Source organism: Protopterus annectens, chromosome 4.part1 (genome assembly GCF_019279795.1).
Source record: "Protopterus annectens isolate FY-2018-M chromosome 4.part1, PAN1.0, whole genome shotgun sequence".
Lineage (NCBI taxonomy): Eukaryota > Metazoa > Chordata > Ceratodontiformes > Protopteridae > Protopterus > Protopterus annectens.
This window is the reverse complement of record NC_056734.1, coordinates 682853705-682878426: the sequence shown is the minus strand read 5'-3', so window position 1 is coordinate 682878426 and position 24722 is coordinate 682853705. Positions and strand designations below refer to the sequence as shown.

Sequence of the window (24722 nt, the reverse complement as noted above, 5' to 3'; positions counted from 1 at the left end):
GAACTTTTTTCATCAGCTCCAGCTTTGTCGGGCCAAGTTCCCTCCCTCTGAGCTCTGTTCACTTTGGGCCCGACTCAAATTCTCACATTGGATCCGGGGAAACCGGCTTTGTTATTGGTTCCCCAGAAGGTTCATTCTCCCTCTGCATTTACTGTAGTAGAAAGGGTTCTCTCCATTGGATCAAAACCCTTGATTATACCCTCAGACTCCGCCCTGACCCCCTCTGCTCAGTCTACGAATCCCATCATTTTACCAGAGGGGCAGGCCATGCTTGAGGAGCCCCAGACGGTTCCCCCTGAGGAACAAGTGGCTTGCGAGTTCCCCCCGGAGAGCCCCACCGGCAAGATGCCTTGCAAGCATGCGTGTAAGAGGCACTTGGACTCCCCGAGTCCCTCACCAAGGACACGGATTTGGATGATGATGGGGAGGATCCCGCAGGTCACCTCCCTAAAATGTCTCCTTTGGTGACATCATAGAAATCCTTCACCAATGGGGAGGTTGGTTCGCCCCCAAACCTTCTTCTGATGAGTCTGTGTTCCTGGAGGCTTTCAGCACGGGCCCATCTACTTCTTGGGTGTCCCCTCCCACAGATCCCCCTGGTGGACCTGGTCACCTCGCAGACCTGAAAGGAACAGGACAACCGTGGAACCAATCCCTAACCGGCCCGATAAGATATTGTCTACCGTCAGGCCAGCGTGGAACAAGGGCTCCCCCGTAGACACTATGGTTGTAGCAGCAGCCACAAAGAAGGAACTAGCCCAAGAGAGTTCCTCGGTTCATCCTAACAGAGTCGTGGATGATGGACCGCTTAGGGAAGCATGTTTATGCATCAGCGACCTTTTCCATTTGGGTGCTGAACTATACCGTCACAAGACTCCAGCATGACCTGGTCAAGGAACTGGCTAAGTCTCCCCCTAAGTCCATGTTGCAGGAGGACAGGGACTCGTTCTCCTTGAGGATGGCCACTTTAAAAGCAGTCTCCAACACATCCATGTGACTCCTCTCACATGCTACTGCAGAAGCGGCTAAGGGGGCTGGGTCCGGCGTATCCATGTGGTGCCACCCCTGGCTCAGATGGTCAGTTTTCGGAACCTTTCAAGTTGTCCTTTGCCATTGCCCCCATGACTGCTGTACTCTCTTTGGTAAGACCATCAAAGAGACTTTAGTTCAGAGTGAGAAGGACGGGAAGATACTGCCTGCTGTCGGAATCAGTTTCTCGAACCCCGAGATCCTTTTCCCGGAATCAGAGGGGGCAAACAAAGATGTGGTTCTGGAAGTCAGTGTTCCCGGGACACTCGGAGCTGATGTTCCCCCAGAGACAGAGGGGGACAGAATGGATGCCGGCCCAGAGGCAGAGGGGGTCCAATTAATTTTGGGTCTCTAACCTTTCTCTGGCAGGCCCGGACAGCAACCCTGAGGGGGTTTGCCCGACTGCTCTACTGTGGAGGCAGTCGGGGGACGATTGTCATTGCACCTGGTGGCATGGAAGTCTGCAACATCAGACTGCTGGGTGCTTCAGATCATATCCAGAGGATACTCTATCCCCTTTGTGGTTCCTCCAAACAACTCCCGGACGTCCCACCCAGGCAAAGGGAGACAGCAGCACAGGAAATTTCCAAGCTGCTAGAAAAACGAGCCATCAAAACCATCCTTCAGATCAGTCTGGACCCGGGCTTCTACTCTAGGTTCTTTTGGTGCCGATGAAAATGGGGGACTTGAGGCTCATTCTGGACCCATCTACCCTGAACCTGTCAGTTGCCATCTACCCTGAACCTGTCAGTTGCCAAAGAGAAGTTCCGGATGGTCACACTACAGTCCGTCATGCCATACCTGCAAGAGAGCAACTGGATGTGCTCATTAGGCCTCCAGGATGATTACTATCACATAAAAATGCACAAACGTTCCAGGAGGTTCATCCGCTTCTGGCTAGTTGTCAATCATTACCAATTTCGAGCCCTACCCTTTGGACTCACCACAGCCCCCAGGGTGTTCACCAAAGTGATGGTGGTAGTGGCTCACTTGAGGCTTCAGGAGATTCAGGTCTACCCGTACCTAGACGATTGGATCTTCACTGCTCCCACCAGGCGTCTACTGCCTCAAACTAGGGATTATTTCTTGATCGTTGCCCTGCATTTGGAGATCACAATCAATGCATCCAAATTGAGTCTAAATCCTGTCCAGATGATAGACTACAATTGGGGCAAGTATAGACACCTTATAGTGCAAACTCTTCCTGACCTCGGAGAGAGTACAAAACCTGAGGATGCATGTGTCTCTGATGTTCGTTCTCAACTTCCATCGGCAGAATCAGTGTTGAGGGCCTTGGGTTCAATGGCAGCGATGATAACGCTTCTTCTGTGCACCCGGTTACATATGAGAATTCTACAGTGGACACTAGCTGTACAATGGTCCCTTTTGAAACTTCCATTATCATATCCAATAGAACTCAGTCGAGTCTGTCGGTCGTACCTTTTGTGGTGGATGTGCTCTCCAGAGATCTTGGAGGGACGGCCATTTGTTTCAGCCTCTGTCCAAGCCACAGTGACCATGGACACCTCCCAACTCGGGTGGGGGGGCATTGTTCGGGCAGGACAGTCCAAGGCCTCTGGTCCCCTGTAGAGACCAACTTGCACATAAATGTTCAAGATGAGGGTGGTCCTTTTGGCATTGCAGGTATTCATGCCTTTCTTCCTCTGGGAACCATTGCAATTCAGTCAGACAACATGTCAGTGGTCTGGTACATCAACAAACAGGGAGGGACCAGATCTTACCCCCTTTGTTGTGAGGCCATGAGAATGTGGGAATGGGCACTCTCCACCGGCCGTTTTCTTATAGCAACGCACATTCCGGGATGGTGCAACATTCTAGAGGACAGGTTGTCGGGCTATTCTGATGCCTTACGAGTGGTCTCTGAATCTTTCAGTAGCGGAGTAGATCTTCCTGGAGTGGGGTCAGCCTTGCTGCAATCTCTTTGCATCTCTTTTCAACGTGAAGTGCAGCGAGTTTTTCGCTCTCAACCCCCTGCTGGGGGATATCCCCCATGGATGCTCTATTCCATGCTTTACCTCCCGGTCTTCTGTATGCTTACCCTCCAGTACCTCTTATTCTGAGGTTTCTACAGAAAGCTCGTCAACTGGGGCGCAAAGTGATCCTCATTGCCCCGTTTTAGCCTCGCCAGGTATGGTTTCCCTTCCTTTCGTCTCACCTTCTGCCTCCGCCCTGGATCTTGGATCCCATTCAGGATCTGATATCACACCCATCGGGGGTTCCTCATCCGAACATGGACAGTTTGAAACTGACAGCTTCGCTGCTCCATTTCCCATGATCGCTAGGACTCCTGGATTATCCTCTTCAGTTTGGTCTAATTTGGTGGCTGCTCGTAAGTCTTCAACCAGGAAGGTTTACTTCAGCAAATGGAAACATTTTTCCTTTTGGACTTTTCAAAGGAGTTGGACCCCTTCACGGCTCCTATTTCTGCCATTCTTGATTTCCTAGCCAGTATTTTTCAACAGAGCTAGTTCTTCTATCAAAGTTCAATTGGCTGCCATTTCTCATTTTCATGTGGGTGAGAATTCGGCCTCACTGGCCTCCTCCAGACTGTGTAAAGCCTTTATCAAAGGGACCTTCCTGTCCCCCCCCCCCCCCCCCAGTCAAGGATCCTGTTCCCCTATGGGACCTTACTATGATTCTTCAAGCTTTGGTCACTCCACCCTTTGAACTAGCTGCAACCACAGATCTAAAATCCTTATCTTGGAAAACAGCATTCCTGGTGGCTATCACTTCTGCTAAAAAGGTTTCAGAACTACAAGCTTTGTTCATCAAAGTTCCATATATGATTTTCCATAAAGATAAGGTTTCCCTTCAGATCAATCCGTCCTTTCTCCCTAAGGTGGCAACACAAGTTAATACCAATCAAACCATCAATTTGCCTATTTTCTTTCCTAACTTTGCGAACAAAATGGAATACAAACTCCACTTGTTGGATGTTCATAGACAGTTATGATTTTATTTACACAGGACCAAAAACTTCCGTAAATCCGATCAGCTGTTTGTGTCTTTCTATAAACACACCCTTTTTGGGTAAACCCATCTCCAAAGTCCCTTTTGCTAAGCGGATTTCCTCTTGCATCCATCAGGTCTATAAGGACAAAGGTATGTATCCTCCGGGTCAGGTGAAAGCTCATTCCACTAGGTCCTTGGCTACTTCTGTGGCCTTTTGGTCTAAAGTCTCATTGGATGATATTTGTTCTGCAGCTACTTGGTCCTCATCTCATATCTTTATTTCTCACTACAAATTGGATTTGACTTCTAGAAGGAGAGCATCTTTGGTTCCGCGGTACTCTGGAGTATCCTCCTATGAGGGCCACCCAGGAGTTTAGTAGCTGGGGACACAGGTTGAAGACCAAATGAAGTAAACTACTTCAGATAAAGAAGTTATGTAGTCACCATAATGTTCCATCTGAGTAGTTCTACTTCATTTGTCTTCAACCGTCCGTCCCTCTCTCCCTCGTTCCCCCTCACTTTGTTATATGAATAGCCTGTGGGCTGCAGTTATAGGTCATAAAGTATTTTTCAGGTTTGGTTATCAGTATAAGGGTCAGCAAACTTGATCTGGAGGTTGGAAAGTAGTGGAGGTGTATTATGGATAGGGAGAGGAGCTTGGAGCAGATGCTAGTGAGATTGCCGGCTCAGATCCGATACGGATCCGGTATCCCACAGGTTGAAGACAAATAAAGTAGAGCTACTCAGATGGAACGTTATGGTGAGTACATAACTTTTTAATATCTATTTACCTGCACTAGATAGCTTAAATAATAATGAAGTTGAGTTTGCTATTGTGCAAGGTTTAAGATGAAATCTTAAAACCTTGTACATAGCATGGTTTTGGAATTATTCATGCAAATATGAACAAGCAATATTTGACGCCTAAAGGTGTCAGTAGGAGTTAACTGCCAATGCACCTGGAGGTGTCACTCAGATGTAATGAGTTAAAGCAAATGTTTGCAGATGTTTTTTGCAATTCACATCAGGAATGTTGTTATGCAAATAAGAACAAAATGTTTTAGAGACCTATAATTTGTCTTCTTTCCATTAATCCTAAGTTAGCAATACTCTCTGCATTTCTCTCCCTTCCAAATGGCACCATGCCCTTTAAATTTGTTTTTCTCCCTAAATGGCAAGGAATGATTAAGATGCTTTTTGTACACACTGATTGTTTGCAGTACCAGTGGTCCATTATAATTGCCTGCAATGGAGAATGGTGTAGGGCATTCAGTAGATCCTGCCGTAGGTGGGGAAAGTCAATATTGAGATCTTGTCCTGCACAGGAGGAGGCCATGCGTTGGTTGTGTAGGTATCATTAATGATGTCCTATTCTCATGTTTCAGTATTCTTGCATGTGGGATCCTCTGCCTCAGGTGACCCGAGCATCCGAATCTTCTACCAAAACTTAAGCCTGCTTGCTGTCAGCAGCATGGGACGTCACATGCAGAGCAAATGTGGCGCCCGCATGCACATACCTCAAAACTTCACTGCCGCAGTCAACATCTGCTTGCTCATTGTGCTCCGCGCTTCAGAAGATGATGCAGATAAGTACCCTGTTGAGGTATCTTTATTTTTGTTATAGGCTTAGGTTGCTGTTGCTCTTTTAATAGCCAATGTCATCTAGGAAGGGAAAATGCAAGTGCAGCCAGCAAATTCTGCACAAAGATTTTCACAAACTCTGCCTTTACTGCTTATACCAGTCCCACGACCATCCAACCTGTAATATCTGTCAGTCCTTTGTCCCAAACACCCTACACAGTCATCTGGCAGCCCTTAAATTATTTGTAGAGAACCATTGTCTTGTAAATGCTTGATCGTAGGCATGGATACTGAAGTGGCTGTCGAGGTAGAGCCGCCCTAAAAAGGCCAAGGTTTCAAGGCCTGGTACTGCTGCGCCTCCAGACGTTCCACCAGCTACCGTTCTAGGGGCTGAAGGACATTTGGAAGAAGTGGCAACTTCAGTGAGTACCATGTCGGAAGCTGCCCTAACTTCTCCAGCTGGCAAGTCCACGGAGGTTTCCGAAATGTCCGCCTTCGCCGATGTTAAGGGGAAACCGGGCTTGACCAGACTGCCTCTTTGATTTCAGAACAGGACTCCATGGCCACAGGCCTGACCACTGACTTTAGGCCTTCAGCTTCTAAAAACTATTTCCAAGTCTCCTTCTCTGAAGAAAATCAAACTAGGCATTTGTCTACCCCACTGGAAGACCATCCAGACTGGCAAACCTTCTCCCAGTTCCTTGTTCAGGCCTTTATGGCCCTCAGAGCACAGCCCCACATACTCTGGCTACTCTCAGCCCTAGGCCTGCCTCTGCCAGTTCCATCCTCCTTCCTCAGACAGAAGAGGAAGGCTGTTCTTCCTCCACCTCTGAGTCGCTCACTTACACTTCTCAACTGGCCTCTCCCCTGGAGTATTCTCCAGATGAATACTCTTTTGGAAGGAGACTTCCCACCTGAAGATATCAACTTTGAGGAGACTATCTCCAAAATGTGAGAATGCTTCAAGTGGGATGCCACACACAAATAACTGAGGTACAAAAAAGGTACTTTGAACTCCTCCGGATCGAGTCTCCCTCTCCCCTTTTATCCCCCCCCTTGTGATTCCACTTTACCTGGATCCCTTTGCTTCTGTTTCCAGGACCCCTGAATCCCACCCTCCAGCCCCTGAAAGGCCAGATGAGGTACTTTAGATCATCAGGGAAGTTATGGAACCTATCAAGCCACCCATGGCAGACCCTGCTGTCATTGCAGTGGCAACAGACGAGCAATCCAGGCAGATTCTTCCTCTTCCCTCCTGCCATCAGACAAAAAGTAAAGTGATGGACAGACTGGGAAAAAAGATCTCCACTTCCTCCACCCTGGCCTTTAGAGCCATGAATTATTAGACACGCATGGTAAAGTATGCCCTAGAGCTAGTCTCCCAGGCAACTACATTGCTCTCTTTCATGCCTGACTCCCTTACAAAACCCCAGGTTGCCTCTAAACGTTCCTTAACAGCAGGTAGACGGGCATTGTATAAAATGCAGTTACGATGCTGCTGAAGCCTCAGCCAGATCATCCTCTTCTGCTTCTGTATTACGTGGGTACTCCTGGCTCAGACTTCAACCCCTCCCCGATGACTTCAAAAATAAGATCCTGGATGTTCCCCTGGACAACAAGTTCCTCTCTGGCAAGCAATCTAATGAGCTATTCAAAAGCTTGCAGGGAAAAAAGTGAGGAACTGCAGGACCTGAAGCATTTATTGGTTTCCCCATTTCCAAAATTCTACAGGAACTCTCCTGCCAAACCCAGCTTTGTTAGGAAAGCACCTGCTCCTTCCACTTCTTCCTCAAAACACAGGAAAAGGGCTACAAAACCCTCGTCCCCTAGGACTACTTCCTCCCAAATTACCCCCAGGCAGTCTTTTCCAGACCAGACCTAACAATGCATGCCTGCCTCTACATTCCCTACCACTTCTCCCCCTATAGCGACATATTAGCTCAGACTAATGGGTCTTATCAGTTGTGGAAAAAGGGTACTTTATGACCTGGCAGGAAAAACCCGTACCAAAAGGCATACCCCTCCCTCCAACAAATCTAATCCACCTGATACCCCAGATCATCTAGGATTTACTTTCACAGGGCACCATAGAGAGGGTTCCAAAAGGGCAAAGAGGATTATGGGTTTTTCTCCAGGCTCTTCCTGGTCCCAAAAAAAGGAAGGTCGTTGGAGGACTATACTGGACCTGTCCCTGTTAAACACCTTCCTCCAGGTACCTTCTTTCCGCATGCTATCCCTTCAAATCCTTCTTCCACTGTTTACTCCCGGTGCCTTCATGGCCACTTTGGACTTGAAGGAGGCTTACCTCCATATCCCCATCCACCCAGACTTAGAGATTTCTGCGCTTTGCTATGCCATCCTCACACTGTCAATTTACTGCCCTGACCTTTTGTTTGTCTACAGCACCAAGGGTCTTTACAGTGTGTGTAGCTCCAGCAGTAGCCTACTGCCGAACAAAGGGCATACAGATTTATCCTTACCTGGATGACCTCATCCTTGCAGAAGAGCCAAATACTCTTCAGGCACACCTGCAATACACATGGTCTCTCCTAAGAAGTCTGGAGTTTACTCTCAACCTATTGAAGTCCTCCCTCACTTTATCCCAAGACCAAATCTTCTTGGGCTGCAGAATAAGGACAGATTTGATGAAGGCTTTCTTCCCACAAGACAGGGTCACATCTCTGACCAGCTTCTTCCAACACCTACTTCTAGTCATCCACATGTGCCAGAGAATTTGTCCGACTTCTGGGCTTCATAGCAGCTACTCTTCCTATGCTTGCCAGGTTGCACGTGAGGAAGTTCCAGTGGTACTTGAAAAATGTCTGGTCCCAACACAATCACCCCCTGGATTTTCAGGTGTCCTTCCTGCCTGAAGAAATAGTTGGGGTGGTGAATCCAGCAAATAGACCATAACCCAGGCCTCCCTCTACAGCCCACCAAGCCAGTCCAATTCATGCACACACATGCCTCAGATCAACTGTTTCTAGTTCCCCCTCAACATCAGTAGAGACCAAAGTCTGTGTGAGGACGCGCAGGCCATTACTTCTGAAGCGGCTTCCTCAGTGGGAGCTCTGACATCCCTCAACCCCTAGATTGGAAGCTGGTGGGAAGTCCAAGCCGGAGAGGCAATGGAGGTAGGCCTGGAAACTTTGGCCTTTTTCCATAGTGGTTGAGTCAAAATGGACGATTCAGGATCCATCATGAACACAACTTTTTGAGTCATTGGTTCTCTAAATACAAGTTGAGGGCAACCAGACAGCTGCGAAGGGTCTTCGTAACAAACTGACAAATGGAACAAGCAGTATGGTCATGTTCCTTCCCTAGACAAAAGATGCGGTCGTGCTTATCTTTGAGGTATTGGACACCAGCAGCGGCATCTGGCCTTCTTAGCTGACGTCTGCTAATAACTGCAGCTACCAAGCTCAAGCAAAAGAAATGGAAAATTTCCCCAAAGGGGTACTTGGCTTTTTAGAAGTCTTTGAGTGTAGGAGCGAAGCGATCGATGTGATGTCATCTGCGGCTGAAAAGTTCTGAGGTCTGTGCGTGTAGACTTCACATTTAAGGTCCCCAGTTTATAGCCCTACATGTGACATACCATACACCTACAGCAGCCAGGCTTAAGCTTTTGTATAGTATCCAGCATTCGGGTCTTCTGAGGTGGGAAATCCCACACTGAAGAATACTGCAACAAGGAAGAGAGAACCACATCTATGGTTATGGTAAGATTTTACACAACTATTCTTTCTAGCCTACGTGTGTGAGCTCCTAAAACCAGAACTTTCATACTCCTCAGTGAAAGTCCATTTGTCAGACATTTCAGCCTGCTTTACCCACTGAGATTAGAGGTGGAACTTTTTCTTAAGGGGATTCTCCACATCAGACCACGAAAGAAACCTGTCCCTCCTCTGTGGGACCTGAACTTTTGTCCTGGAGAAACTTGCCTCTGCCTCTTTTGAACCTGCAGCTTTTGTCACTTTAAAGATGTGCACCTGGAAACCATCTTTCTAGTAGCCCTCACTTCAGTTAGAAGAGTCTCTGACCTGTAAGCACTCATGACTACTTCACCCCGCACTAATCTTTCACAGGGATTGGGTTTCTCTTTGTACTAACACCTCATTCATGCCCAAAGTGGTCAACGAACCGTCCCTCAACCAGTCCATCTGTTTGCCCACCTTCTTCTCGCCACAAAATGACGGTGAGAGTGTGCACCATTCCCTTGATGATTACAGGCAACTGAGGTTTTATCTGGGCAAGACCAAGGACTAGGAAGTCCAACCAACTCTTTTTATCATTTCACCCCAGGGACCCTGGAGAAAGCTGTATCCAAATGGACAATATCCTCCTGGAGATGCAAGACTATAAACTTCTGTTATTTTTTCCATGGCCAAGAGTTATCCTATGCAGTTAAAGCATGCTCCACTAAGGCAGTGGCCTCTTCAGGGGCATTTCTCAAAGGCCTGGATACAGCCACTGTCTTAAAGGCAGCCAAATGGTTTTCTGTACACACTTTTACCAAGAAATTTAAATTGGATAACCTCTCCAGAGCCGGGCAGGATTTGCAAAGGCCATCCTCCATGGATTCCTGGAGACTATTTCTTCCTCCACCTTTTTCTCTGCTTGAACTGTCGTACTGTTCCACGTGTGAGAACAGGAGGACATAGATTAGTTGTGTAAAATCTTACCATAACCATAGATCTGAAGTAGTTCATTTGATCTGCAATCTGTGGGTGTCTGATCCGACAGCTTTCCAAGCTCCAAGATCCGAGCTCCTAGCTCCTCCCCCTACCCATAATCCCCTAGTACCAACCACATTACTTCAGGTCGTTTTTTGCCGTGGCTAAAGAAACTTCCTTGTGAAGAGCTCCTGGCTGGGTGAGATCATTTCTGGTTTTTAAACCAATTTTTCACTCAAAGTTGTCGTGTGTGTGTGTGTTAGTTCCCCTTTTTCTGCTCTTGTGCTAGTTTTTTGGTCACTTTTGTTAAATTTATAACTAGTTTTATCTTCACTCCCCTCCCCCTCCTAGTGTTTGGGTGTGTGTGTGAATGATGTCAGAAGGGCCTAAGGCCATTTTCTCTAAATGTACTGAGTGTGGCCACAAGCTTTCTCCAGCTGATGGCCACACTCAGTGTGTTTTGTGCCTGGGGGCAGCCCATTTGTCAGAGGCCTGCCAAATCTGTGCGGCCTTTAACCCCCGGGCACTCGGGGATAGGAAGAACAAGCTGATCCTGGCGGGAAAGCTCCTCCAGGAGTCGGCTGCTTCTTCCTCTCCCGTTCGGGCTCCAGCTGCTTCAGCAGCTTCGGCACCGTCTATCCCCTTAGCTCTACCCGGGACTCAACCTCCCTCATTGGGTTTGAGCTCTGGGGAAACTAGTGCCTCTTCCCCTAGAGAGAAGAGGCACAAGCATAAGGATGGACATAAGTCCCACAAAAGGCGGGCCGAATCTCATCCTTCGGCTCCGCCAGCAAAACTATTAAAATCTCGCTCGAGGGTCTCCGGATCCCCCTCCTCTCGGCGCCGTTCGCCCTGTTTTTCGCCGGAGCCAGAGGATAGGTCTCCCTCAAGATTTTCGAGGCGGCCCTCCTGGCCTGCCTCTACTACTTCATCTAGGTTGACCCAACCCGAAGCATCTCCGAAGCGGATATGGATCGGATGATGCGTCGGTTCTTACAGACCCAAATGCAGATGGGGATGCTCTTGCCCCCCCCCCCCTCTGGGGGGGAGTGCAGCCCCCATATTTGCCCCGATCATTCCTTCTCCGACTCGTTTTCGGGTCTCAGTCATCGGATCGAGGCCCTTTTGGACCAGGGGAATTGTCGGCGCCGATAGCGGTTGTCTCTTCGACGCCGACCATACCTTCGATGTTGTCGGACCAGAGCTCTCTGGGCCGAGGGCTGAGCGTCGGATCCGAGGGAGTTGCTGTGTCTTCGGCGCTGTTGGCGTCGGAGCACACCTCTGCCTCTGTGCCGACTGCATTGGCTCCGACCCCGATCCCTTCCTCGGATCCGAGGAGATTGCTCTGAGGCTGGTGAGAGTGGCTCTCCTTCGGCTTTTGAGGTAGTGGAGAGGGTACTGTCGAGGTCCTCCAGATCCCCGACCCGGGCTTCGGATCCACCCATACCCCCACTGTATGAGGGTCTGTCGTCCATCTGGGCAGCCTGCCCAAGCCCTCCAGCTAGTTCTTGTGGAGGAACAACAACCCGTGGACGAGCCCTCCGGACAGTCCCACCGAGGAGGTCCCTCGGAAACATTGGTGCAAAAGGAGGCACCTGGACTCCCCCCGAGTCCATTACCACAGACACGGACTTAGATGATACAGAGGGTTCCCCAAGGTCACCCCCTGAAGATGTCTCCTTTGGAGACATCTTGGAAATGTTACGTATTAGAGGGGGGTGGTCAGCCCAAAAGCCCTCCCTTGATGAGTCCGTGTTCCTGGAGGCCTTTGAGGCAGGCCCATCTACCTCCTGGGTGTCCCCTCCGGCCGACCCCCTGGTGGGCTTAATTACCACCAGGGCTTGGAAGGAGCCCGACACCGTGGAGCCAGTTCCAAGGCACCCCGATAAAGTCCTCAGCCCACCCACAGATAGACCGTCTTGGGCCAAAGGAACCCCCGTTGATGCTATGTTGGTGGCGGCCACCAAGAAAGAACTTGCGCAGGAGAGTTTTTCGGTTCACCCGCCGGATAAGGAATCTCGAGCGCTTGACTGGATTGGGAAGCGGATGTTTGCTTCAGCGACCTTTTCCATAAGGGCGCTGAACTATATGGCACATGCCATTAGGCTACAGCGAGACTTGATTAAGGAATACGCTGCAGCCCCCCCAGAGTCCATGTCTGTCCCAGACAAAAAGGTTTTTGAGACTCGAATGGCCACTCTAAAATCCATCTCCAATACATCTATGCGGCTTCTCTCCCATGCAACGGAGGGAGCCGCTAGAGCTAGCGGAGCCGGGGTCGTCTTGCGACGTCTCTCCTGGCTCCGTCTGTACGACTTCACGAACCCCTTCAAGGCATCCTTCGCGAGCGAACGCCCCTTTTGACAGTTCTGCCTTGTTTGGCAAAACTTTTCGACACGCTGGTCCAAAGCGAAAAGGACGGGAAGACGCTGTCTGCCATCGGAGTCCGCTTCTCTAATCCCCAAAGATCCTTCTGCAGGAATCAGAGGGGACAAAAGAAGCTGTGGTTCCGTAAATCTCAGCAATCCCATCCTGCTGCGGACCACTCATCCTCCAGAGGCAGAGGAGGACAAGGTGGACGCCGGCCCAGAGGCAGAGGGGGGCCCACGTAATTTCGGGTCTAGAGAACCTTTCTCTGACAGACCCGCGCAACAGCCCTGAGGGCTTGCCCGACTGTCCCTCTCTGGAGGCAGTCGGGGGGGCAATTGTCGGAGCACCTGTCAAACTGGGAGTCCCTTACAACAGATCGATGGGTGCTCCGGATCATATCCAGAGGTTACTCCATTCCATTCATAAACCTTCCCCCCAAACCCAGACGCCTCCCCGATGTCCCACCTGATCAGAGGGAGGCAGCGGCTTTGGAGATTTCAAAACTGTTAAGAAAGCCATCCAGCCCATCCCCCCAGACCAGTCCGGATTGGGTTATTACTCCAGGTTCTTTTTGGTGCCAAAGAAAACGGGGGACCTCAGACCCATCTTAGACCTTTCCGCCCTGAAACCTGTTCATACCCAAGGAAAAGTTCCGGATGGTCACTCTCCAATCAATTCTCCCCCTGCTGCGGGAGAACGACTGGATGTGCTCGCTAGACCTCAAGGATGCGTATTACCACATATTAATGGACAAACGATCCAGGAGGTTTCTCAGCTTCCGGCTCTGAGCCAGTCATTATCAATTCAGGGTTCTTCCATTCGGCCTCACCTCAGCCCCCAGAGTGTTCACCAAGGTCATGGCAGTGGTTGCAGCCCACCTGAGACTCCAGGGCATTCAGGTCTTCCCTTACCTAGACGACTGGCTCCTCACCGCGACCAACAGGCATCAGCTCTGTGCGGTGAGAGATTATGCTCTATCTCTGGCCCACAACCTAGGCATCTCAGTAAACGAGCAGAAATCCTGCCTGTGCCCCACTCAAGCCCTAGAATTCATAGGGGCCAGGTTAGATACACAAATCTCCAAAGTTGTTCTAACGTCAGTCAGGATGAACAGCTTGTCATTCCAGGTGTTAGCCCTTCTTCGGAGCCCTGCTCCTCCAGCGGAGTTGGTCCTGAGGGCACTGGGGTCTATGTCAGCAGCGATCGGTCTCTCTCTCTTCATGCTCATCTGCGAATGCGCATATTACAATGGACCCTTCAAGTCCAATGGTCCCTGTCGATCCACCAGTTATGCATGCCAATTCCCCTGAGCAGGGTGTCCAGGGACTCCCTTCTGTGGTGGTTACAGGCGCAGGAACTCAGAGAAGGGATACCCTTTGTGATTCCTCCGGCCAAAGCCACGTTGACCACGGACGCTTCTTGCCTCTGGTGGGGGGACATTGTTCAGGCAGATCCGTTCAAGGCACGTGGACTCCCCTAGAGACCGCATTACATATCAACGTCCTAGAGATGAGGGCGGTGCTTTTGGCGTTGCAGACTCTCCACGACCTTCTTCCCATAGGGACTATTGCAATCCAGATGGACGACATGTCAGTAGTCTGGTATATAAACAAACAAGGAGGAAACAGATCTTATCCCCTGTGTCGAGAAGCCATGAGAGTGTGGGAATGGGCGATTTCCACCAACCGCTTTCTGATAGCAACGCACATTCCAGGGCGGTCCAACATATTAGCGGACAAGCTAAGTAGAGTGTTCCTCACTCCATACGAGTGGTCTCTGAATCCATCTGTTGCGAAGCAGATCTTCCACAAATGGGGTCAGCCTCGCTGCGACCTTTTCACTTCTCCTTTAAACACAAAATGCAGCAAGTACTTCGCGATAGTTCCCCCCAGAGACACTCTAGTCCATGCTTGGCCTCCCGGACTCCTTTATGCTTATCCCCCCTCCCACTTATGATGAAATTCATCCAGAAAGCCTGTCTGTTGGGGAGCAGAGTTATCCTCATAGCCCCATTCTGGCCTCGACAAATCTGGTTCCCCTTTCTGCGGTCTCAGTATGCCTCCCCCATGGATTCTGGATCCCAGTCCAGACCTAATCTCGCACCCAGCGAGATGCCATACCCCAAACCTGGTCAATCTCAAACTTGCTGCTTGGTTGATCCAGTTCCATTAATGGCTAGGACTCCCGGTATCTCATCCCCCGTTAAGGCCATTCTGGTGGCGGCTCATAAACCATCTACCAAGAAACTTTATAACAGTAAATGGAAATGTTTTTCCATCTGGGCCAAAGATAAAGAATTGGACCCCTTTACTGTCCCTATTCTGACTATTCTGGACTTCCTTTCCCTGCTTTTTAGACAGGGAGCAAGTGCCTCCACAGTCAAAGTGCAGTTGGCGGCCATCTCCCATTTTCACGTGGGTGACGGCATAGGCTCCTTGGCATCTACTAAGTTGTGCAAAACCTTCTTAAGAGGCTTTTTTCTTTTGAAACCAACTGTCAAGACTGTGGTTCCCCGTGGGATCTCACTCTGGTCTTACAAGCCTTAACAAGACCACCTTTTGAGCCTGCGGCCTCGGTTCCGTTAAAGTTCTTGTCTTGGAAAACCACTTTCTTAGTGGCTATTACTTCAGCCAAGAGAGTTTCAGAATTACAAGCTCTGTGTATCAAACCTCCGTTCCTTATTTTTCATAAAGATAGAGTGTCCCACAGGACTAACCAGTCTTTCTTGCCTAAGGTGGCTACAGAATCAAACATTAATCAATCAATAAATCTTCCTGTATTTTTCCCAAATTTTCACAACAGAGGAGAATATACGTTGCACAAATTGGATGTACACAGACAACTGCGTTTTTACTTGCACAGGACTAGAGAGTTTCGCAAGTCGGACCAGTTTGTTTCTTATGCAAAATCAGCCATGGGCAAGGCAATTGCTAAAGTGACTATAGCAAATTGGATCTGTCAGTGCATTATACTGGGATACACTTCATCTGGGAAGCCAGCTCCGGTTGGCATCCGTGCTCATTCCACAAGATCTGTAGCTACCTCAACAGCCTTTTGGTCTAGGGTTCCAGTAGACGATATCTGTTCAGCAGCTACCTGGTCCTCATCTCATACCTTTATTTCTCATTACAAACTGGATATTTCCAGGAGTAGGGCTTCTTTTGTCTCCGCTGTGCTTCGGAATATCCTTCCGTAAGGACCACCCAGGTTCTTATAGGTTAGCTGGGGACTCTGTCCCACAGGTTGCAGATCAAATGAAGTAACTACTTCAGATATAGAAGTTATGTACTCACCATAACATTCCATCTGAGTAGATACTTCATTTGTCTGCAACCGATCCCCCCCCCCCTGCCATCCCCCGAACCTCGAGAATTTTTTTCTGATCATTTGGAGTTGGTTTCTGTCTCGAGTTGGTGAGGCAAAAAAAAACGATCTGAGGTAATGTGGTTGGTACTAGGGGATTATGGGTAGGGGGAGGAGCTAGGAGCTCAGATCTTGGAGCTTGGAAAGCTGCCGGATCGGATCCGACACCCACAGGTTGCAGACAAATGAAGTATCTACTCAGATGGAACGATGTCCTTCAAGGATGCATCTGCAGTCCTAACATATGGGTTGTCCTGCCTCAGGCAGCCCTTCGGTCGGCCGGATTCCAAAGTCTGGGTCTGGCCTCGGCTGATGTCGCACTTCACCCGACGTCATAGCTGCTGTTTATCGGGTATAAAGGCATCAGCCGATGCCATTTTCCTCAGTCTTTCTTGCCGCGCGGTGCCCGAAGCAGAAGCTGTTCGCAAGTGCCGGTCGGTCAGATCCAGAGATTTCTACTACCGAAGACTTCTAAAAAGCTAAGTACCCCGTTGGGGACTCAGCCGATGTCAGAAAAAGTCAAGGCTGGTACCATCCCAAAGGATAACATTCTTGGGTGCAGAACTGGACACATCAAATCAAATGGCATTTCTCACAGCAGAAAAGCAAAAGCAACTACCACTCTATTTCATGGCATTAACAACGCAGAACCAGCTTACAGCAAGGAAAGTCCTGCAAGCCCTGGGATACATGGCATCCTGCATAATATTGATTCCACATGCCAGGCTACATATGAGGAAGTTGCAGTGGTACCTAAGGAATGTATGGTCTCAACACAAGCACAGTCTAGAAGCCCAGATTCCAATAATTCCATGCCTGAAACAAGAATTCCGGTGGTGGGCTCAGGCCTGTCAGCTGAACAGAGGTCTGCCCTTCCACAAACCTCACCCAAGCCAGACTATCACCACGGACGCCTCAGACCTAGGCTGGGGGGCACACATGGTGGACAAGTGTATACAAGGCCTATGGACACAAGACCAGCTGAACCTACATATAAATCAAAAGAGATGCTGGCAGTGAAACAGGCACTTCAGACATTCAGACCTTTTCTTCAACAAGGTCATTTGCTGATAAGGACGGACAACACCACAGTCATGTGGTATATCAACAAACAGGGAGGCACACACTCATATCCTCTATGCCGGATGGCAATGGACCTGTGGAATGTGGCCCTGAACCACAACATTCAACTCCAGGCCAAATTTGTGCCAGGAAAAGAAAATGCACTAGCGGACACCTTAAGCAGAACTACCACGGATGCCCACGAATGGATGCTGCATCCAGACATCTTCAAAACCATTACAAAGAAATGGGGACTACCAGAAATAGACCTGTTCGCATCCTCACACAACCACCAATTGAGGAAATTCTGCACAAGGACATACCACCCACTTGCTTGGAAGGTGGACTCCCTATCCTTCAGTTGGGAAAACCTGACAGCATATGCATTCCCACCTCTTCCTTTGATGCACAAAGTGCTACTGAAGATCAAAGAAGATCACCCAAGGATCATCCTGATGGCTCAAGACTGGCCGAGGCAGCATTGGTACCCGCTAGTGAGGAGTATGTCTCGGACACACGCATGGCCTCTAACTCTGGTTCCTTTACTGCTAACACAGAGCAACTACAAGATCCTACATCCAAACTTGAAAACACTGCAGCTAGCTGCTTGGAATATTACATAAAGCAAAATAACCCAGACTTATCTCAGAGGGTTAAAGACATTATCCTGGAGGCTCGCAGACCCTCCACAAGGAAGACTTATTCAGCCAAATGGAAAATATATCTCATATGGAGTACAGCAAAAGGAGAAAATGTATCATTAGCAAACATAGCTAACATCCTGGAATACTTAGCAGAACTTTTCCACAATGGCCTGTCTTACTCCTCCATTAAGATTCATGCATCAGCAATTTCAGCAGAATACAACATGGATCCTCCAGTCTTCTCTCATCCTCTACTCAGGCAGTTTCTGAGAGGAATTAAAAATGTAAAGCCTCCAAGGAAGCCACCTTTGCCTACATGGGACCTTAACTTTGTACTGGAAAAGTTAACACTTCCCCCTTTCGAACCAGCAGCAACAGCAGAATTACAGTTCTTATCTTGGAAAACTGCTTTCCTGCTTGCAATCACTTCAGCAAGAAGGGTTTCTGAATTACAGGCATTAATGGCAGTACAGCCCTTCCTTAACTTCCATCAGGATAGAGTGTCCTTGAGAACTAATCCTACTTTTATGCCAAAAGTGGTCTCCAGGGTTTCATTGAACCAAGCAATCCACCTGCCAACATTCTTCCCCAACCCACAGAACAGGGGGGGAAAGACTACTACATACATTGGATGTGCACAGGCAATTGCGCTATTATCTGGACAGAACCAAGACCAACAGAAAGACTGACCAGCTTCTGGTAGCGTATGCAATAGGAATGGAAGGAAAAGCAATTTCAAAACAGACAATCTCAAAATGGATAGGAAATTGCATTAGATTTTGTTACTCTTTTCATGGAAAGACAACTCCAGAAAACATCAGACCTCACTCCACAAGGGCTACAGCCACTACTACAGCTTTCCTACGAGGAGTGGCTACCAAAGACATTTTAGAAGCTGCTACTTGGAGCTCCATGCATACATTTGCCAAGCATTACAATCTACCTTTATACTCCAGATCCCGAGCAGGTTTTGCAACTGCTGTTTTGCAAGGGATCTTAACTACACCATAATCATCTTAGTGCCTCCACCCCCAGTTTGGCTATGGTATTCTACCCATATGTTAGGACTGCAGATGCATCCTTGAAGGACATAGTACAGTTTTGTACCTACCATAAATGTAGATGTCCGAGAGGTATGCATCTGCAGTCAGGATTACCCACCCTCCTTCCCCTCTGTGGTACTCCTAGGGTATTTGCCCATCTTGTAGCTAGCTGGGGGAATCTATTATGGTGTATTTGTTTGTATATATGTATATACATGCTTATATTGTTTGTTTTCTGCTGTTTGGAACCATTTGCATTTATCCAAATTTAGCCTTCCTGGAGGGCACCTGGCATCTGGGGCAAGAAACAGAGGAAAATAGCGTTGGCTGATGCCTTTATACCCGATAAACAGCAGCTATAACGTCGGGTGAAGTGCGACATCAGCCGAGGCCAGACCCAGACTTTGGAATCCGGCTGACCGAAGGGCTGCCTGAGGCAGGACAACCCATATGTTAGGACTGCAGATGCATACCTCTCGGACATCTACATTTATGGTAGGTACAAAACTGTACTTTATGGTGAGTACATAACTTCTATATTTTCTCCTCTCTTCTCTTCCATGTTGCAGTATTCCTTCCCTCCTCCTTATCCCCACGAAAGGACCTTTTCCCTGTCTGGATAGCATCTCCTGTATCCTTAGTCTATTCTCTGATTGGGCAGTCTGTTCTGAGGTCTGTGCATGTGGATGTCACATTTATGGCCCACGGTTTATGGCCTTGCATGTGATATCCCACACAGCTGACCGCAACCGGGCTTAAGGTTTAGTAGAGGATTCGGACGTTCGGGTCATCTGAGGTGGAGGATCCCACATGTGAGAATACTGCATCATGGAAGAGAAGGACATCTATGGTTATGGTAAGATTTTATACAACTAATCTTTAATTTGTCACTTAATTTGTGAGAAATGCTAGAAGCTAGCTTCTTTGCAGGCCCTTGCTTTTTGTGAGAAGGAAAATGATGTTATTTCTAAATATGGTTTTATGATTAGCCTTGTGGTATGTGGCTACTTTTTTACCCATAGTGACAGCTGGCCAGTTCATGTTAGAACATAGTTTCAGCCGAAGTGAGAAGCAGAGAAAAACAGAAGGGGCTGCCACATATAATTTAATATGGCAGAATATAGATCTAAATAATACATGGCAGCAGATGCTAAATGGTGTATAGTTGCATATAATTTCTTCTGCATAGTTGAGTAGCACATTGTGAAATTACTTGAGACAGATGTTTTATTGTAGACTTTATATATAGATTAAATTCTTTTGTTACTGATTTAATTTATTTTTCTTTCTAGGAACAGACAAAAAATGCACAATTCATCATTATTTCTCTTCGTAATAATATGTTTGAAATTGCAGATAGACTTATTGGTATCTATAAGACACACAACACAACAAAGAGTGTTGCAACAAATCCAAAACTTATCCCCTTTAAAGAACTGGAGAAAGTGCATGCTGCAGGATGTTGCTAAAGTTATCCATATTGCAGTCCTCTTAATGAAATGGGACATTTTTAAATTGAATCTTGGAGACTTTTTTTAATATGTATTATATTTTCACAGTATTTAATATAGAGTTTTAGTACATTTTTATTGCCGACATTCAAATAAAGAACCAATAATATTTGTAATGTATTTTGAGAACAAGTTTTATTTCTAATGGTTTTGAAGCTATTGTATGTGTGTATGTACTTTTGTGTGTTAATTTACAGGTCTTTAGTTACTTTGAAAAGTGGAATCTTGTGACTCATTAAAAGAGCTGTCAGCTTCATTCAGGCTTTCATGACTCTTCATCTTACAATACTTGTGTATAAAGAATTTTCTTTGAGATAATCTGTCAACAGTCCTGTAATAATTTGATCATCATTCACACTGCCTCAGTGATGTATGGTTTCTTTGCCTGCACAATACAACCCCACACTGGCAATTTACAAGAATTTAGAGTTCCCTCCTCTGACACCCTGTAACAGGGGATTGGCTAAACCCCTCCTATCAGAGGAAGCCTAATCCCTGCCACATGAAGTCAGTTGCTCAGTTTTAGTTGCAGCTGCAGGAATTACACAGCTGAATCTCCTCAGCAGCCTGCGATAGTGGATTGCAACTTTTAAGACCCAATATTCCTTTGGGAACTTGCCTTCCACTTTACCGTTGATTTTTTTTTTCCATTTAAGTATGTAAGTTAACTTTTTTTTTTATTATGTTTTCTATTTACTACTGCTAATTTGTCTGAAAATTCTTACTGCTGTTTGTATGCTTGCTTATGCTTTTAAGCAGTATGGAGCTTTTCTAAAGTGCTTTATGACTTGTACTGCAAAACTGAAATTCTGTGGACTGCCTACTGCATGTTGAGCCACAATTTAATCATGCCTGTTTATCTGTTTCATTTTGAAGTTCTGACAGAAAAAATATATTATTCACTTTTTTCTTAATGTGATATCTACCACAGATTTAACAGTTATAAACATTTTTATTGTTAAATCATGATTTTACTGCAGACTGTTTTGTTTGCATTTCATTGGACAACTTTTCATTTCTGATGAGGAAATTTCTAAGTAAATGCTTATTCATGCTGGTTTAAAATGTTTGTTTTTTTTTTTGGGGGTTTTTTTTTTTTTTTTTTTTTGCACTGTGGAAAAGCGGATTTTACTTGGTACGGTAACTGTATGTCCTGTTTACTGTACTGGCTGTAGAACAACACTTAGCACATTTTAAATTTTTTCTGCTGTAAGTTATGTAATTTAGCCCTATTTGCGGTGTTGGGGACATAGTTTGTGTTATTCCTCCCTTTTGTTGGCCCTTAATAGTGTCAGTGTATTACTCTGGCTGATGATCCTGATACAGCTGCCCCCCCCCCCCCCCCGTCAAATCCAGTTGCACCCAAAAAAGAAAAAAAACTCAAAAACCTACTTCAGTATACACTTCATGAATCTCTTGTTGCCTTACGTCAGCCTGTAGACATTTGCTTTTTTCCCACTCACCCACCTGTGTGTGTGTCACCCCTCGATATATACAGGGGCATATCATCCATCATGGTTCCCCATTACCTGGGGGTCAGGAGAACTAAGCCCTTTAGGTGTAGGAGAGGTCCATGGAAAAATGGATCTTTCCAGACATACCTCTGTCCCCAGATACTTTGTCTACTTCACAATAAGAAAAACAAACTTCACCACACTGCAGCCATTTACACGGTACTAACCTGAATGTTTGCAATGTGTTCCACCACACTGCAGACATTCAGGTTAGTACCATGTAAATGGCTGATGTGGTTTTCCTAGGTAAGAACATCTTACAGTCAGCTAATCTTTGAGACTGTGCTCATTTGATCTAATTGAGGATGGGATAAATTTAATCTTACTGAGCATGAGATTCTAAGTGTTTTGTTCCTCCACTGTTACCAGCCTTTGAAGAAGTTTGTAAAACCCTTTTCGTCTTTTTAGGAACTGGTTTAATGGCCAGGAGGAAATAGAAGGTGTACTCTGATCTTACAGCTTTCTTTGCCCTTTCTCAGCTGACCCAGCTGTGGTTTCTCCAGCTCCCAACTCTAAAAAGAGGTCATTGGCGGCTTCTAACCCTGTACCCACAGATAAAATTGTCAAGTGGTAAGAACCTTGGGGGGGGGGGGGTTCATTCTAGTAATTTAGTCTTTCATTCTAGTAATTTAGTCTTTAGAATCCTAATTTTCCTAGGCTTTAGGTAGAATTTTATTTTGCAATGTGCTTACAGATGTTCATCGTATTGATCACTGCTGCAGTAGCCTTATAGCTATAATATGGGTTATATCCTGCATAGGATATAACAGCCAGCCAGCTTCTAAAGCTGCAGGGCACCTTCCATGCACCCAGTCAGTCATTCGAGCTGCACTAAGACAGGTTTGAGCACCAAGTCTTTTAGAGCTTTCCTGCTGCCCGAGAGTACACTTCTCTGAAGCTTCCAAGGATCAATGCTTGGCCTGTGCTGTTCCTTTGCTGGGCAGACAAGTTTCCTTTGGGGGGAAAGCCTTCCCATTTAAAAAAATATTAATACTTTCCTGTTCAGGCTAGATATCTTGTTTACCAAAGATGTGCAGCAGGTACTAATGGGAGCAAGAAAGCCCCTTACTAGAAAGTCGTATATTTGCAAATGGAAAGGGTTTTCTGGTTTGTGCCAGCACCCATTCAGGTCTAGCTGATTTTACAGTAATTGTTGAGTTGCTATTCTATGGCCTTTCTTATTCATTTATCAGCCATTTCAGCCTGTCTGCCACTGTATCCTCCTCTTTCAATGCATTTTCATATTGAAATGTTTTTAAAAGAGATTTTTGCATAAGAGGTCTCCAAGAAAACTGAAAAACTATTGGCACCTCTTTGTGATCTCAATTTTGTGTTAGTGAAGCTAAAACATGCTCCATTTGAACCAGTTAATTTGGCTCACTTATGCTTCTTAACAGGAAAGCAGTACTGATTACTCGGACCCCTACAAGAAGGGTATCTGAGTTGTAAGCTCTTATAGTGAGTCAACCCTATCCCATTTTCCCAAGAGACTGGGTTTCATTGTGAATTAACCTTTTTCATTCCTGAAGTTGTATCATTGTTTACTTTAAGCCAGACTATCCTAGATGTTCATCGTGTTTCACTGCTGCAGTCATTACACTTGGGTTATCCTGCCGTCAGGCGGTCCCGCAGTCAGCCAGAGTTCCAAAGTCTTGGTCTGGCGTCTGTTGCTGTCGCTTCTTCCCTGACGTCAGTGCGCCAGGGGTATATAAGATGCAGCTGACGCCATTTTCTTCAGTCTTTCTTGCCACATGGTGCCCGAAACAAAAGCAGTTCGCAAGTGCCGGTCGGCCGACTCCTGAGATTTTCAAATTTGAGTTTCATAACTGAAGTATTCAGTAAAGCTAAGTACCCCGTTGGGGAAACTTTTTCTTGCCTCAGACTGATGTCAGTAAAAGTTAATTGTATTTCTTCTAGGAAGCAAATACCTCATAAGAATTTCCATTCTTACTGTATTCCATGCCTAGGCCCTTTGTGCTAGATTTAACAAGCGCACTATTAAACGTCGGTTTGATTTTGCTCGCCATTTTATTGGCCGAAGGTTCAATTATACCATGCCGTCTGAACACCCGACCGGAATACACAAAAAAACGCAAAGAAGGATAGGCGGAGGTCCAAAACTGACTAAGCCTCTTCTAGGCCAGTCGCCAGTTCTCAGTGAGGTGCATTTGCAGCCCCTGACACCCGCTACCTCAGAGCCACAGGCCGCCTCCGACTCCCACATGGAGATTTTTAGGCCTCTGGAAACTCAAGGTATTGGGCCTACGGAAATTAACCCCTCTGGGTCCGGAGCTGCTGAGCAGGCATCGGCTTCTGAGGGTGATTTCAGACCTTCACAGCTTACCATCAAAACAACAACCAAGTCTAAAACTCCATTAAAGGCAAAGAAACCAGTACAGCATTCACCAGGATAGGCTTCCATGCCTAAAAAACAGATGCTCAAAATGGCCGAAGACCTAATTACTCTAATCAGGGGTTCCCATCCCCCTCCTGATAAAAGGCCTAGGCAAGATACAGATTGATTCCTCTGACCAGGTTTCCATTTCTTCTGATTCCTCTTCAGACCAGGGATACTCTTTGCCCCCCTATGAGGACTCTGATGCTGAAGAATCAATCCCTTCAGCCTCTCCTCCTGAGGATTACTCTTTTGGGGAAACCTTACATACCATGAGGGAGCACTTCCATTGGGAGAGCCAGGATTATTCAGAATCCAAGAAAAGGCTCAGAGATTTTCTTTTATTGCCTCAGCACAGACCCCTTGCTATTCCGCCTATGTTAGATATTGTGGATTGTGTTCTCTGAATCCAGTTTAACCCCTGATTCTTTGCCCCCAGCACCAGTCAAGCCAGATAGGTACTACAGAGTCCCTGACTCTCTCAAATTTCTTTACAAAAACTCTGCTGCTGACCCAGAAACTATTTCCCAGAGTCCCAAAGGGGTAAAGGCTTCCACGGCTAAA

At 47.0% G+C, this 24722-nt stretch overlaps 1 protein-coding gene across 1 annotated transcript in view; it reads left to right on the top strand.

Moving 5' to 3' along the window:
- The window catches only part of SMC4 (structural maintenance of chromosomes 4), a gene marked incomplete in the record, with an annotated part of 1657727 nt that extends 1636413 nt beyond the window's left edge, over positions 1-21314 (top strand). Inside the window, 1 exon segment of the mRNA XM_044070462.1 lies at positions 20031-21314. Within this exon segment, the coding sequence (XP_043926397.1) occupies positions 20031-20207 (177 nt within the window).
- Between the last annotated feature and the right edge of the window lie 3408 nt (positions 21315-24722).